This window comes from Vigna unguiculata, chromosome 8 (genome assembly GCF_037176805.1).
Source record: "Vigna unguiculata cultivar grain cowpea cultivar isolate G323 ecotype 2 chromosome 8, ASM3717680v1, whole genome shotgun sequence".
In the NCBI taxonomy this organism is placed as follows: Eukaryota; Viridiplantae; Streptophyta; class Magnoliopsida; order Fabales; family Fabaceae; genus Vigna; species Vigna unguiculata.
In genome coordinates, this window is record NC_140799.1 from 7321789 (window position 1) to 7336714 (window position 14926).

At 34.9% G+C, this 14926-nt stretch overlaps 1 protein-coding gene and 1 pseudogene across 2 annotated transcripts; one reads left to right on the forward strand and one right to left on the reverse strand.

The window, feature by feature from the left end:
- Positions 1 to 18: 18 nt before the first annotated feature.
- LOC114194208 (DNAse I-like superfamily protein) lies at positions 19 to 14596 on the reverse strand. 2 transcript variants are annotated; one of them, XM_028084318.2, is made up of 15 exons: positions 14384 to 14594; positions 13914 to 14295; positions 13151 to 13317; positions 12630 to 12695; positions 10787 to 10839; positions 10109 to 10190; positions 9945 to 9976; positions 8592 to 8673; positions 8385 to 8477; positions 8265 to 8297; positions 8102 to 8190; positions 6860 to 8006; positions 6641 to 6726; positions 6295 to 6379; positions 19 to 409 (listed from the first exon to the last, which is right to left on the reverse strand). In XM_028084318.2, exons 1-15 carry the CDS (start codon positions 14498 to 14500, stop codon positions 329 to 331), a joined length of 2595 nt encoding a protein of 864 aa, XP_027940119.2. In that variant the 5' UTR covers positions 14501 to 14594; the 3' UTR covers positions 19 to 328. The 2 variants fall into 2 exon arrangements, with proteins under 2 accessions (XP_027940119.2, XP_085521704.1); XM_085665578.1 differs by lacking the exon at positions 19 to 409 and adding an exon at positions 2648 to 3034 and having other exon boundaries at positions 14384 to 14596.
- LOC146884081 (uncharacterized) lies at positions 1689 to 2823 on the forward strand (annotated as a pseudogene).
- Positions 14597 to 14926: the final 330 nt, after the last annotated feature.

The following is a 14926-nucleotide window of genomic DNA, read 5'->3' on the forward strand; positions in this document are numbered from 1 at the left end:
TAATTAACAGCTCAAAAATAAAAATACATCTGAATATCATGCACTAAATGTATTTATTAAATGTACAGGAGGATCGATATGAATATTTAACTTACAAATACATTTGCAGAAAAATCTTTATGTATCCTACAGGTTACAAGAGGGGGAAAATTAGGGTAGGGGATTTGAATCCTCACAAGTGAGTTTCAAAGAAAATTGGGGATATCCACCATTGATTTGAATTAAAAGAGCCTCGTAAGGTCGATACACCCCAACTTTTCATGTGGCATCATATCCAAATATCTAACACAATCCTATAAGTCCACTGGTTATTGAATGAACTGCTATTTTAAACCTTGGTGGAGATGTCGGTACCATCTTTCAGGAAAGCCAGCTCCGTCACCAATGCAATATGATCACTGCCCCATTTCTGTACGATTGAGAGGCAAAGAGAAGCTTAAAAGAAATAACAAACTACACATTTCAAGTAACGGTTTGCAAAATCAAGGGAAGTGACAAGGGAAATTATACATGAAAGAAATCTAGTTCAGTTGTCATGTCAACACATACGGCTATATCATTGAAACCTAAATTAAAACACCATTTGGTCCTTAAAAGTTCAAAACATGTGGCATTGGCGCTGGAAGTAAGAAAATTCAAAACAAATTCCTGGGATGTCATATAAGTTTCTGAACTTATAACTTACTGACATTTGGGAATTTGCGCCTTAAACAAACGTTAATATGATCACTTGACTACTTTCGAAATTTTGGAACAAAGTGAATGGCAGACTGCAACTTCTGGGTTTATCAAAACTTTCTTATTTTGAGGACTAATATGATACCACACCCTGTACATCAAACTTCCATTACTAAAGAATCTACCTCCTAAGTAACAACCTAAGGAACAAAACCCTCTCTTCTGAGATGTGGGTAATGTTGTCAAAATCGTGAGTAAACTCACACGGTCCTACAATTACAAATAACACCACGAGCTGAGGTAGATACTGGGTTGCACGAGGAACGGGAAACAATGAAGCTTGTTGAATCAGGGGGATGGTGGGCTGTTTCTATCCTTCCGACCTTGTAAGGCTTAGGTTTCACATCCCATAGTTGGCTAAGAAATGAGCCAACCTAAAAAGAAAGGCCCAACACTTATGACCACAAGAGCATACACACCTCTTGACATTGAGGTCATAGCTGCCGTTGAAGTCATCGCTATTGCTATTGTTTAACATCATCGCTGCCATCCCCAGAGCAATCAGAGCACTCACGCAGAGCTTCACCAATGTCAACATTGCCAAACTCATGAATCACAACCAGCATAGTCGGTGTTATCCTTCTTTGGTGTTCTACTTGCTTCTATTTTTGCTGGAGTGTTTAGTTTTATTTAAAATTCGAAGGAAAAAATGGCATCAGGTGGTTCAAGTGACGCTCCTAGAAGAGGAAGTGGAATTGGAACAAAGATTGTTCCTGCCTAGACTCATTGTGTTTCAATTAGTGGGAAAGCAATATGAAATGTAAATATTGTGAAAAAGTATTAACTGGTGGGATTTATCGATTGAAGTTTCAATTGATGGGAAAGCAAGAAATATGAAATGCAAATATTGTGAAAAAGTATTAACAGCTGGAATTTATTCATTGAAACATCATCTAGTAGAAACTTCAAAGGATATCGGAGCATGTATAGCTAATAAAAACGTTAAATTAATGTTGGATGTGGTTTATGTGCTGCACCAAAATTTGATTAAAAGATCAAAATTTAAAGAATTCGAATTGGGGGAGTAGTACGGTAATTGCCAGAAAAAGACTAAGGCAAGAAGAGGATAAGGACTCGTCACGTATTTTCAAGAAAAGCGGCAGTCAAACTCCTATCAGTACCATTTTCTAGAAAAGAGGAAGAATGCATGTCAAGTAATTGCTCTATTTTCCTACAACAATGTCATTCCATTTAATGTTGCAAAGAGTGAAGAGTTCGAGAGGATACTTGAGTTGGTTTCCAAACATCGTGCCAGATTTAAGCTACATTCATACCATGAAATTAGGCAAAATATTTGAGGCAACAGGTTGAAAAGACCACTCTAATCTTGGAAGAACATAAGCTGTTTTGTAGAAAGATGGGTTCACAATAATGACAAATGGATGGAATGATAGGAGTAGGACCATACTTAATATTCTGGTAAATTGTCCAAAGGGCACTGTCTTCTAGAAGTCTATTGATGCTTCTGAGATATATAAGACAGCTGAAAAGACTTTCAGGATGATGGATGATATTGTTAAAGAGGACGGTGAAAAGAATGTGATCCAAATTGCAACTAATAATGCAGCAAATTACAAGGCAGCAGGAGATTTGTTAATGCAAAAGAGACAAAATTTATATTGGACATCTTGTCCATCGCATTGTAATGATTTGATGTAGGAAGATTTTGAGAAGAAAATACCACTCCATCATGAAAAGTTAGTGAATAGTAAGAAAATCACAGGCTACATCTATTCAAGAACTAGTCTTGTTTCCTTGTTGCACATATGTACTAAAGGGACAAATTTGATAAGACCACCATTGCCACTTCTTATTTGACTTTGTGATGTTTGAATGAAAATAAAGGATCACTTATTAGGATATTCACATCCAAGGAGTGTAAATCCGGTCAATTTGCAAAGACTAGAAATGGAGAACTTGTACAAAATTTGATATTCAACAAGGGATTTTGGAAAAATATTTTGAATTGCAAGAGGGTGTTCGTCCCCTGATTAAGGAGTGGCATATGGTGGACTCATATGAGAAATCAACCATGGGTTTATTTATGAAGAAATAAATATTGCTAAGGAGACGAGATTTATTTGAAGCAACAGATTGAAAAGACCAATCTAATCTTCGATCATCCATATATGATCTCCCGTCAGTATCACAATAGGCTTTTAAGCTTAAAGAGCAGTTAAGTGATGCAGATTGAAAATGCATCCCGTGAGTCACACTCACTTCAAAACCAGGTGGTTGAGTCATATAAGTTGTTTCTTCAAGAAAGTCGTTTAGAAAGCCATTGTTAAACATCTACCTGAAACAGTTTCCATCCATAGGATTAAGCAAGATTCAGAATAATACGAATTTGAAGAACAAGCTCTAGATACCATCTTAGAATTTGACTAGATAAAAGAGGGAAAAACTTAACAGAATCTTTTTTATTAACTGATTTCACACTTGAATGTTATGTGAAACAGATATTTATAGACATGGATTGCTACATGGTGTTATAAATTGACAGTTGTACCATGAAAAAAGAACATATACAATGAAAGAAACCTACAGTTGTACAAGTCTGACTATTTATACAAGTTGACTACAATATATACACTAACAACCACCGTTCATTCTTCTCTTTTATTTTATGTTTCTTCTCTCCTGTTTTTCTTTTATTCTTCTTTTCTTCTCTTTTTCCTCGTTTTTTGTCTTTTGTTTTATTTTTCTTCTTTCTTTTTTTTTTTCTTTTTTCTTCACTCTTTTTTCTAGTAATTTTCTGTTTTCTCTTTTTTTCTCTTCTATTTTTTATCTTATGTTTTGTTTTTAATTTTCTTTTTCTTTTTTGTTTTTTATTTTCTATTTTTCCTTAATCTTTTCATTTTTTTTATCTTTTCTATGTTTTTTTTCTATTTTTCCTTTACCCTTTTCTATTTTTTTTTTACTTTTTAGTTCAATAGCACACCCAATGGCAACAAGTGAACAAGGCAGTTCATAATTTTTCCACAACTTGTAATTTGTAATTATTGTGGAAAAATTACGGAAGGAGGAATTACAAGAGCCAAAGAACATCTAATGGAAAAAAAGGGCAACGTTGCACCTTATCCCAAGGCTCCCAAAAATGCTAGAGAAGAGCTTTAGAGACTATTTAGGGAGAAGGCAGCCACTTCAATAAATTTTGTTCATTATATAGGGAGCTTTGGTGATACTAATGAGAGTGAAGATGAAGTTGAATTTACAGATGCTAGTAATCCTAAAGAGAAAGAATTATAGAAAAAAAGGACCAATGGATATGTTTCGTAGGAATCACGTTCTTACTTTAAAGAAGAGAAAAAAGGAAAGACAAGCTAATATTGAAGAGGCTTGTGACAAGAATTTGAAGGCTTTAGTTCATCAATATATTACTCGTCTTTTGTACCAAGCAAGCTTGTCATTTATTATTGTTGAATTGAAGAGCTTTCAAGACATGATTTATGGTCCACATTTACCAGTTCTTGGGTATAATGAAATTAGAGTTCCACTTCTTAACAAGGAGATGGACTACATTGAAGGATTGTTGAAAGATCATAAAGTGCAATGGGCCAAACATTTTTGTTCTATCATCTCATATACATGGACCGATAGGAAACAAAGATGTTTGATTAATTTTTTGGTGAACTCTCATGCATCGACAATGTTCATGAAATCCATTGATGACTCAAAATTTGTGAAGACAGGTGAGAAACTGTTTGAGATGGTTGGTGCCCTTGTCGATGAGATTGAAGAAGAGAATGTTATTCAAGACATCACATATACCAGATGCTTGAAGACATTGGAAAACTTCCTTTAATAAGGAAGACAATCCAAAGGGGAGTTAATCGTGTTGGTTTTATATATAGTTATTCTAATACCTTGAGTTTGTTGAGACAATTCACAGACAAGAGGGAATTAAGACATGTTACAAGATTTGCTACAGCTTATAGATGTTCACTTCTAATGAATGGAGCAAGAACAAGTTATCTAAGGCAGTAATGGGAGGGAAGCTTCAAAAGTTGTTTTTGTCCTTGGTTCTGGAACCATGTCGTATTTACTTTGAAAGTCATGGCTCCTCTCTATGTACTTTGTCTTGTAGATGGGGAAAGAAAAACAACAATAGAGACCAGAGAGTTACAGCAAGGAAGACTGTGTTTTAGTGTTTTCCCAGCAAAGAAGGCTGCATTTTAGGATTTACAAATCAATGAAGGTTGTGTTTTAGGGTTTACACAAGAATTAAGGTTGTGTTTTAGGGTTTACACAGCAATTAAGACAGCATTTTACAGTTTACAAATCAATGAAAGTTGTATAAAAAAAACACACAATCAGATGCTCCCAAGGATCAAGAGCTCTGATACTGTCTCAAGTTTAAAGGAAAATAGTTTCTCTCTTATTCAATCTCGTTACATACTTATGATATCTACTATACATATATAAATTAATTAGATAAATTTGGAAATGAGTATTACCTATTCTAGGAAACAAAAGCCCTATGATTTTGGGATTGATATGTCAGTAATAAAATTAAGATACAACCCACATACAGAATTAAAAACAATAGGAATCAAATCTAAAACTTCCTAAAATATCTAAACATGTAGTCTAATAACTCAACATGCACTCAAAACCAAAACTCCAACACAATGGTGGGAATCATAAGTTGATGAACATCCAGAATTACAAAGGTTTGCTTTTAAAGTATTGAGTTTGACTCTTAGTGCATTCAGTAGTGAGTGCAATTGAAGTGCTTTAGAGAAGGTGAGAATTTAAATTTATGGAATTGATTTTATAGTTATTTACCTGTACCACTTAGTAGGCTAGTGTGATGTGTTAATTAATTTTACAATTATTTAGGTCCACAACAAGAAAAATGTTTACAGCAAAAGAGCATGATTGATATGGTGTTTGTGATGGCTAATTCAAGATTGAACAAGAGGGATATTACGAAAACAAATGACTATAACATTGATAATCTTGCTTTTGGTGATGAATGGACTGTGGAATAGAATGAAGTAAATTCAACTTTGATGGTTCAGATAAAGACATCTTAGTTGAAGTTGGAGAGATGAAGATGCTAGTGATGGTGTTGTTGCACCTATGAATGATTTGAAGGTTCCTTCAATTGCGAACAATGATGAAGGTCATTGAGGACATGATGAAAATGAAGATCATGTGGCGTGCAATGATTATCTACTTTTAATATGAATGATTTCCTTGGATAGTTTGCTTGTATTGAACATTTGCAAATTTATTAACTGTTCTATCTATGAACAATTTTTAGTTGTGTTACGCATTGCATCTTGTCACTTAAGACTTATGAGTTATTTTTATGATCTATATTACTTTTAATGCATGCACGGGTCTATGAATATAACTCTTAATATTCTCATCACTGTTACGTGTCAAATGACATTTTTTATCCACCTTTTCAAATCCTCTTTGAATCCTCGAGTTTGATAACATTGGATATGGGTAGCATAATGATAATGAGTAAAAGAAAAGTCCCAAAACACCCACCTATAAACCCCATCCATCTGCAACATTTCATACAAAACTAGGTTTTCTTACCTTCGTTGGGAATCCTGGAGTCCATTCCATGGCATGTTTAGCCATTGGAGCAAGAACTCTGGTTGTTTGAAGACCTTCAGATCGCCTGAGTGACAGATCAAACGAAAAAATACATTCCTATCAACTCCTTTCATTTAGTTAAACAAAAGTGTACAGCAAAAATTTGAATGCATACTAAAATTCAAACGAATCAATCAGAAATGTCAACAAAAAAAGAGTCACACTTTTACAAGAACTTCAATAATGACTTCAGACCAATTATTGTCACTTTATAGTTCAAAATAAAATTAGAAGCATGGCACAGCAAATCTGTGACAGATAAACTTGAACAGCTTATAGCACCTACCAAATGTAGTCAACAGTTCCTGAGAAGCGCCTATTATAACTGGTCACAAGGGGCTCTCCGTAAGGGTCTCTGGTCCCTGAACAATCCTGCAATTATACAAGTTTACAGGTATTGTGGAAATACAGACTTTAACTATAGCTTTAAAGTATGAGGTGTAAGATGTGCTAATTTGTCAAATAAAAGGTTCAAAGAAATGTGCAGGCGACTGTTTAGATATACCGTAGCCTCGGTGTATGTGCTCCTAAGCTGTAAAGGGTGCTCCAAGAAGGTGCAATCTTCATTTCCTGTTGCAGTTTCTATCTCCTTAGGGGTCCACAATGCTGGATTATAAGTAGCCTCCTCTGCCCAAATAGATTTAGAAATCTGACGAGGAGACAAGTTATCTTCACCTTCATTGCCTTCTACAGGCACCAAGTTGGAAGAAGATTTTAATTTATTGTACTGATAGGACTTATCAAGATCTGATTTCATTGATGAACTGATGTCAAGAGCAACTCCTTCAGCATTATGTAAGGAAGATACAAAACTCCTGTCATCACCAATATTTTCGCCGACTGCGATAGTTTTATCTATCTCATCAAAGAATGTTCTCTCTTTTTCATCAAGTGGAAAGTTAATGTTGGACATTTGATGAGATTTATCAACCAGGAATGCGGTTGATGAGCTGTTATTTTGGTCATCAGCAATTTCCTCAGGAGATGGGCTATCTCCATACTCTGTACTAGGGACTTCAAATGTATTGGAAGCTGAAGTTTGGCTCGATGGTTTAGTTGGAGAAATTACGCTATTGTCTAGATCTGTTGACTCATCATCAATGCTCACCCTTGTGAAAGATTGATGATATTCCTGAAGAGAAGTTGAGGAAAATTCAAACTCCACCAGTTTATTCTCTTCAGGGACATGTAAGTTGGATTCTTTACTTAATTCTTCATTTGAAGTTGGGACAGCATCTTGTATATGTTCATTGCTTCCCATCCCAGTTTTTTCACTGTTAACAGCTTCAGGAGCTGAAGAGATCACAGATGTAATGTCATGAATATCACCATTTACAGGAACAATATGGACACCACCTTTACTATAAGAAGGATCTTGTCCTTTTATGCTACCAATTTCACAAAAGATCTTTGAATGGTCAACAGCAGTTTCCTGAGTATCTTTTCCTGCATATGAATCATTTTCCTTTCCACACTCAACATTTGCACAAGACTCAACAGACCTATTCAAAACTGAGTGAGTATGCTGATTATCCAAACTATGACATTTAGTGTCCAGTTTTGTTGTGTCCAATCGACAATTATTTTGTTCAATAACTTCCTTGACACCTTCAGTGGATATGGCCTGAACTGAACCAGTAGTAGATATTTCACTGCAAAATTTTAAAACATACTAATAGGTATTTTTTGTATAAAGCAAGAAACACAATAAATAAACCATATATATGTCTCGTATGAAAAAGTCTACCCAGAATTAGGACCATAATAGGGCTTTGATGCACGAATTGCAGAAGCTTGTCCTGATACCTTATTCCTATCTATTCCGGACAGATCTAGCTGGTAATAATATAAAGATGTCATTTCTACATCCAATGTCAGTCCTAGGGAGAGAACAACTAAAGAGTACATACCTTCTGTTCCGATATAAAGTTGTATAACGGACTCTGAGACAAGATTAAAATGGTTAATGTCAAAAGGCCGTGATAAAATTTTACTAAAAAGAAAATGATAACCATAATAGAAAAAATAACCTTGGGTGTACAATTAAAATCCCCACAGATAACTATAGGGGCATCATTCCAGAGTTTAGAAACAGCTTTAGCCTTATCAAGTAGCACTCGAACCTGCTTAAATTAAATATAAAGGGAAAGGAAATTATACGAAGAATTTACAGTATCAGATGCATAGATGACTTCATCAAAAATGGAAAAATGTCATGTCAAAAAGGCAGTGCAAACCTGGCCAAGCTTAATTTCTCCCCTGTTAGGATTGTAAAGCACATGAATGTTACAAACCACAACTTTACTAGAGCCTGTCAAGCTACAGAGAGTGACGTATATGTTATGTTATGTTATGCTGAGAATGCAAAAATATCCCATGAAATTAAATCACTTAAGGCAATGAAACACCTCGCTTATTTCAAGAAAAGCCCCTAACGCAACCAAAGGCCAACTCAAATAATCCCACAACCTTGTAAACCATTCTAATATGGAAACAGAATAAAATACTCACGTGAACCTGGTTCATAACACAATGTCTTGTTTAAGCAAGACGACTGTCATATTGAACTGAATTAAAACTATATTCCATTGATTCATTTTAACTTTTGGCCTTCATTGTTAAAAAGTTAAATAATTTGCTGAATATAACAGTAACCTTCTCAATCTTTTGTAAAATTGTATCTTCTCTATTTGTGGGTGAGATGCTGGAGGAAACATATTTTTCTTAAGGGGTTAGAGTGGAGATTGTGGTTTCCCCAGTTTAAACAATCAGCAGGCAGTAGTTCTTCCTAAGATGCACAGCTACTCTAAATGGTTGCAGTAACCATCCGTTAGAAGAACTTACAGGAAACTATATAAGATCAGAGCACTATACCACCATATCAGAGCAGAGTGGCTTGAGGCTTCTATAGGATGCCCAGTTCTCTCTATTTTGGGGGAACAGATATGACCAAAGCCAATATTGCAACAACTCAAATGCTGCAGCCATCCTACTGAATCAAGTTTCATCTTTGCCCCCATTTTCTGTGTTCTCCAAGATTTTTCAAATATTTCTTTGATTTTTCCCTTCACCTTTAGCAACAGAAACATTATAGGGTTTAAAACCCACAGCTTGCCAATATTGTGGCTGAGCCTGGCCTGGCTATTTCTGACAACCACAGGTCTATGTTGCTGTTCCTACACACCAACGGGTCTCTTTCCAAGCATGTATAACTAAATTTTTGTTTTTTGTCTTCAATGTTTTGGGTTCCCCAATTCACAACTCCATGTTTTCTTTTTAAATTCCTCTATTTTCCTTTCTATGGTAATTATTTGTTACTTATTTAGAATGTGACTATTGATTACTAACTTTGGAAATATATAAATTCAGGATAATTATTTGTTTTTTAGTATTTACATGCACATAATTGTCTGTCCTGTATCTATAGTATTTGCCTTTCAGTACAGTAACTATCCCACTATATTATTTTGGGGTTGACCACTCCACTGCCCAGATTTGATAAGCATGCATATGAAGCTTAGGTACTCTTGCATTTTTTCTAAACGAACATATACACAAATCCAATTAGCCAAAAAAATGAGAGTAATTACCTGGATGGGAAAGATCCATTTCTATTAATGATCTGAAGGATGAAAATATTGGAAAGAAATTCAGGGACGCCAATTAAGGTATGAAGGGAAAGATAATTGAACATACTCAGTTTATCTCAACAGAAATTGAACAAAGCAGATGACAGTATGAGAGCATTATGTACCTCTAGTACACATAGCTGAGCGACATTGTCCCTGAGTCCCAGCTTATTAAACTCAATGCATTCTTCGTATAACAAATTGAACCTATGAAAAATAATGATAATGAGATTATTTCATGCAAATAAAAAATCCAAACAAATGTATTATGGAAGCATGAGCATCCGACAAATCAGGCCCTCCACCCTAAAAAAAATGTGTGAAAAGTAATAATGTAATAGAAAACATAAAAGAATAATCACAGAATGACACAGATGAATCAATTGTCAACAAGATCACATAAGAAAATACATAAAAAGAAAAGGCCTGCAAAAAAACACATTTGCTCTCAGCACAACAGAGGTACAATAGTTTCTAGTCAATATACTACTTAACGATATTACACCTTTATAAGACAGGACTCTGGCTTATACATCGTACTTTTACACGTCATTTTATTGTAGAACACTACACTTTTATATTATCATTCTGAGCATAAAATTGTATAAGCCAAATAAACAAGGGTAAAAAAAGCATGCACGTAAATCAATTGCAAAAGAAACACAATTTTGCATGGCTAAAAACAACCTTAACAAAACTACAAATGTATCAATACAGTGAATGTTTAATTACTATTGAAGAAAACAAATTCCACTAAGATAATCAGCAAGTGGCATCCAGAGGAAAGTAAAGTTGCACAGAACCTTGATTTTTGCCAAAATATTGCACAGCCATCAACTGGATTACCTGTACGCATCTGTAAGAAGAAAGAATGCTATTAGACTTTATAATGCAACAGAACTATTTATTTTTCTTTCAAAATTTAATTGAAATAATCAATCAGAACGAGGACAGCAACGTAAAAAGAAAAACATTTCTAAAAAGTTATCCGAAGATGGGGTCACTGCACATAACCAAGTTACAACTTGTTTATATTGGAGGGAACTGGAAAAGTAGCCAATCAATCAACTAGATGATGAAGCACAAATGTAGAAATATCCTCAAGTAAAAGCATAGTAACTTTTTGGTTTAAATATGTTTAGTCCCACAAATTTGGATCGCTTATCTAGTCCTCCAAATTAAAAATTACTTTTTAGTCCCTGACTTTCAGAAAATGTTATTCTTGGTCCCTGGGCACGGATGGTGTTACACTCGTTGATGTGGCTAACGACATCCACATCAACAATGACAAATGTAACTAAAATAATGAAGTGAAAATTCACTTTTAAAACTTTTTTACAGAAATACATTTTTGATCCCTTGAATTTAGGTTGAACTTTCTTTAGTCCCCGAAATTTTTAGCCCCTCAATTTAAAATTGATTTTGTAGTAATTGAAAAAATGAATTAAAACATATCTAATTCTAAACTGAATGTGAAACTTTTGTTTCATTCAGCTCCTCTACATATAAAAAATTAAGAGGTAGAAAATTGAAAAAAAAAATTATTACCCACTATACTTTTTTATTGTAGGAATAGGTTTAAGAGACTAACAATATGTTTTCTAACAAATCTAGACCCCCAAAATCAAGTGAATGAAAAAGGAAAAGTGTATTCACACATTCTAATTGCAACCACTATACGTTAATCTCAAAATAAAAACTTAAGTCAAACGTCATTAGTGACAATGTAACAAGACGGTAGAAAATCGGAGTACATCATTGTGATGTGACAATGTAACAAGGTGATAGAATAAGAAGGGACTACATCATTCTGATGTGACAATGTAGCACGGTAAAAATCGTCTTTCTCAAATTAAAGTGTGTTAGTTATGCCAACACATTTTTAATAACACCAACTTGAAAATCAAAATGAACTATTTCCAAATTAGATGACTCAAAAGCCGACTTTTAAATTTGTGGACTAACAAATATTTATAAATTTGGATAACTACAAGATCATTTTATATTTGAGGGACGTAATGTTTCAATTTAGCATTTGAGGGACTAAAAATATCACTTTAAGTTTTGGGAAGTTAAAATTTAATCCAAATTTTAGAAACTAAAGAAATATTCTAGCCAAAAAAAATAAAAAATTGTATTTCTGTATCATTACTTTAGTAACATGTATCACTGTTGAAGCGGATGTTGTTAGCCACATCATCGACGAATATAACTTAGTGGCCAGGGACCAAAATGAGCATTTACTTAAATTCAAGAACTAAAAAAAGAAATTGAAGGACTAGAAAAAATTACTTAAATTTGAAGGAATAAAAACATATCTAAGTCCATTAGTCAATGTTAATCACAACATTTGTACTATACAAAGATGGCAAAGATCCATAATGCAAGATGGGAAGTACATATATATATATATTTTTTTTTTAATGGTAAACAATCATCTAATATGTGATATTCAGATCATTGAATAAAAACAAAAACACAGTCATTAAAAAAAAAAATTCTATATAAGTTCAACCTAGAAACAGCCTGAAACAAACCAACGCATATCAAAAAATGCACGAGCAGCATTGAACAGAAAAGTTTAGAATAGGGGGGAGCTCATGTCATGTAACCTTAAGGCAAATTGCACTTCTAAGTCCAACCCACCTTCCAGATGCCACAGTATCCCTTAGGCTTCAACTCCTCTGCCAACTCATGAAATTTATCAACCTCCTGGAAGTTATAACAAAAAATAAAAAGGGAATAGTTCAATATACAGTCAGTTTTTCCAAGTGATAGCCCAAACACGAACAACACAGTTAAAAAATTAATATTGCACGCTTGCTAAAGCAGTCAAAGAAAAAATTTAAAATTCCAAAGGTACAACTCTTACTAAGCTCAGATGTTAATGAAACTGAAAATTCTTGTTTGTCAACAAATGGCAATTACTTTTCTGAAAATGGAGTAAAATAGAAAGTCCAAGTCTGTTTTTTAACAATTGGAAGTAAAGAATTTCTCTTGTCATATGTCTTATTTTAAAATGTGATTGCCAAGTACAACATCCGTATTTTATATCATGATTATCCCACAAGCCAAACCAAAATATACAACATTATATGATCACAAATATGTTAAAAAAGAATATTAAGCGAGGAGTAAACATTGGGGTATGTAACATAATCACAAACCTGTAAACACAAGATATCAGCTGACCACAGCCCCAACTCAAAAAGTATGCTTCTCTTTCTCCACTGCCAGTCCAAAATGTATGGAGGTATGTGAAAATAAAGTTTGTTCCGGTGGTCCAAAGCAAGGTAGTCAGCCAATATATTATAGGAAAGAACTTTAAACCGCTCTGACCAAAGGTAAAAGAAAAAGGATAAGCTACATTAGTCTGATTACAGATAAAGCAATCAATTATGAGTATTGATAAATACTCAAACCACGAGAGGGAACAAATAATCAATCTCAGGCCCATCCTCCTCTCAGTTGTCAATCCAAATTATCAAGTGTTAGCATTTTCATGCATGGACACTCAGTTCTTACGTCACGCTCACCTTAAGTTAAAAAATTGATATTCTCAACATAACAATTCTTCTTGCCAAACAAAAGCCCTCCTCTTTAAATCAAACTTGCGTGCGAAGCAAGAGCCATTTATCAAACTACTTATCTAAACATTGCTCCTTGATGGCTTTTTGATTTCTCGAATAAACAAAAATCAGTACCCAAAAGTCAAAACCAAAACCAAATGATTGCTTTAATCAACGATAACTCCTAGCTAACACTCAACATAACGTTTTCATAATCTGATAGGTTGAACAATGCAATGCAGAAACGCAGTGATCAAAATATTATCATTCAGTATCATACCAAAAATTGACTTCTTCGGTTCCTCTTAAACCCTAAGGTAGAAATCTAAGTCACAATCGCGCAGCACAAGAGTGAGGTTACCACAATGAGGAAGAGGCGGCGTCAGGGCAAGCTCCCAGTCCCGATAATCCGGCGGCCGCTGCCGGAGATGCGTCTGCGGAAGAAACGTCGGCCGGTTCTCAGGCGGAGGATGTTGCCGATACTGCGGGAAATGTTGCGGAAAGTGCGGGGAATACGGTCGATTACGGAACTGAGGCCGGTCTTGGTGAAGCGGCGGATGAGGCCTCGGATTATACGGAGGATTCTGATTATGCGGCGTTTGGTTCGCGAAGCTTCCGCTCTCACCTCGCCGGAGTCCTAAATTGGCGTCGCGGACAGAGCGTAAGTGCGCATCGCCGGAGATGAAGTTTCCCCTGCCGCCGGAGTACGGGCGGCCGTAGAATCCCCTACCGCGCCCTCGATGCTGCGAAAATATACGAGTGAGAATTAAGATGTTGAGTGCATGAATGTGTTGTTACAGTGCTAAGAATGTGTGTGAAGAGATAGAGTACGAGTGGGCGTGAAGACATCGAGGCGGCGCTGGCTGCTCCTGTGTTGGAGGCGGTGGCCGTGGCTGTGGCGGTGTCAGTGGCGGCGAGGAAATGGAGGGAGGGAGGAGTGCGTCGCATTGCAAGAGAAGCAGAAGGCAAGGATGGGAATTTTATTTGTTCAGTATTCCAATTGTTTTACATGAGATACCACACTTCACACACTGCACTCAGTAGTGTCCAATGATGGTCACCGTAGAAAACCTCTTAAAAATTGGTTTTCTGATAATTGATCATGTTTCTTTCTTCTCAAAGTAATGAAAAAATTTTACAAATAAAAATAAATAATTGATTAGATAAATAAACCAAGGCTTTATTAAGTAGTAAGTTTACCATAATTTTAGGTGTTTTACTTAAATTTTTATATAAAAAAAAAATATCTATTTAAAACTTATATTTTTTTCAATTAAATTCCTACCATTTGTTTATTTTTATAATTACTTTTTTTATAAAAATCCATTTAATAACAGTTTTTATTTTAATAATTAATGCTAGTGAAAGTGAGTT

Coding starts and splice junctions, on each gene's coding strand:
- LOC114194208 (XM_028084318.2), bottom strand. CDS start 14,500: ATGCGACGCACTCCTCCCTCCCTCCATTTCCTCGCCGCCACTGACACC. Junction 6,727..6,859: donor GCACATACACCGAGGCTACG/GTATATCTAAAC, acceptor GTATAATTGCAG/GATTGTTCAGGGACCAGAGA. Junction 6,380..6,640: donor GGAACTGTTGACTACATTTG/GTAGGTGCTATA, acceptor TCTGTCACTCAG/GCGATCTGAAGGTCTTCAAA.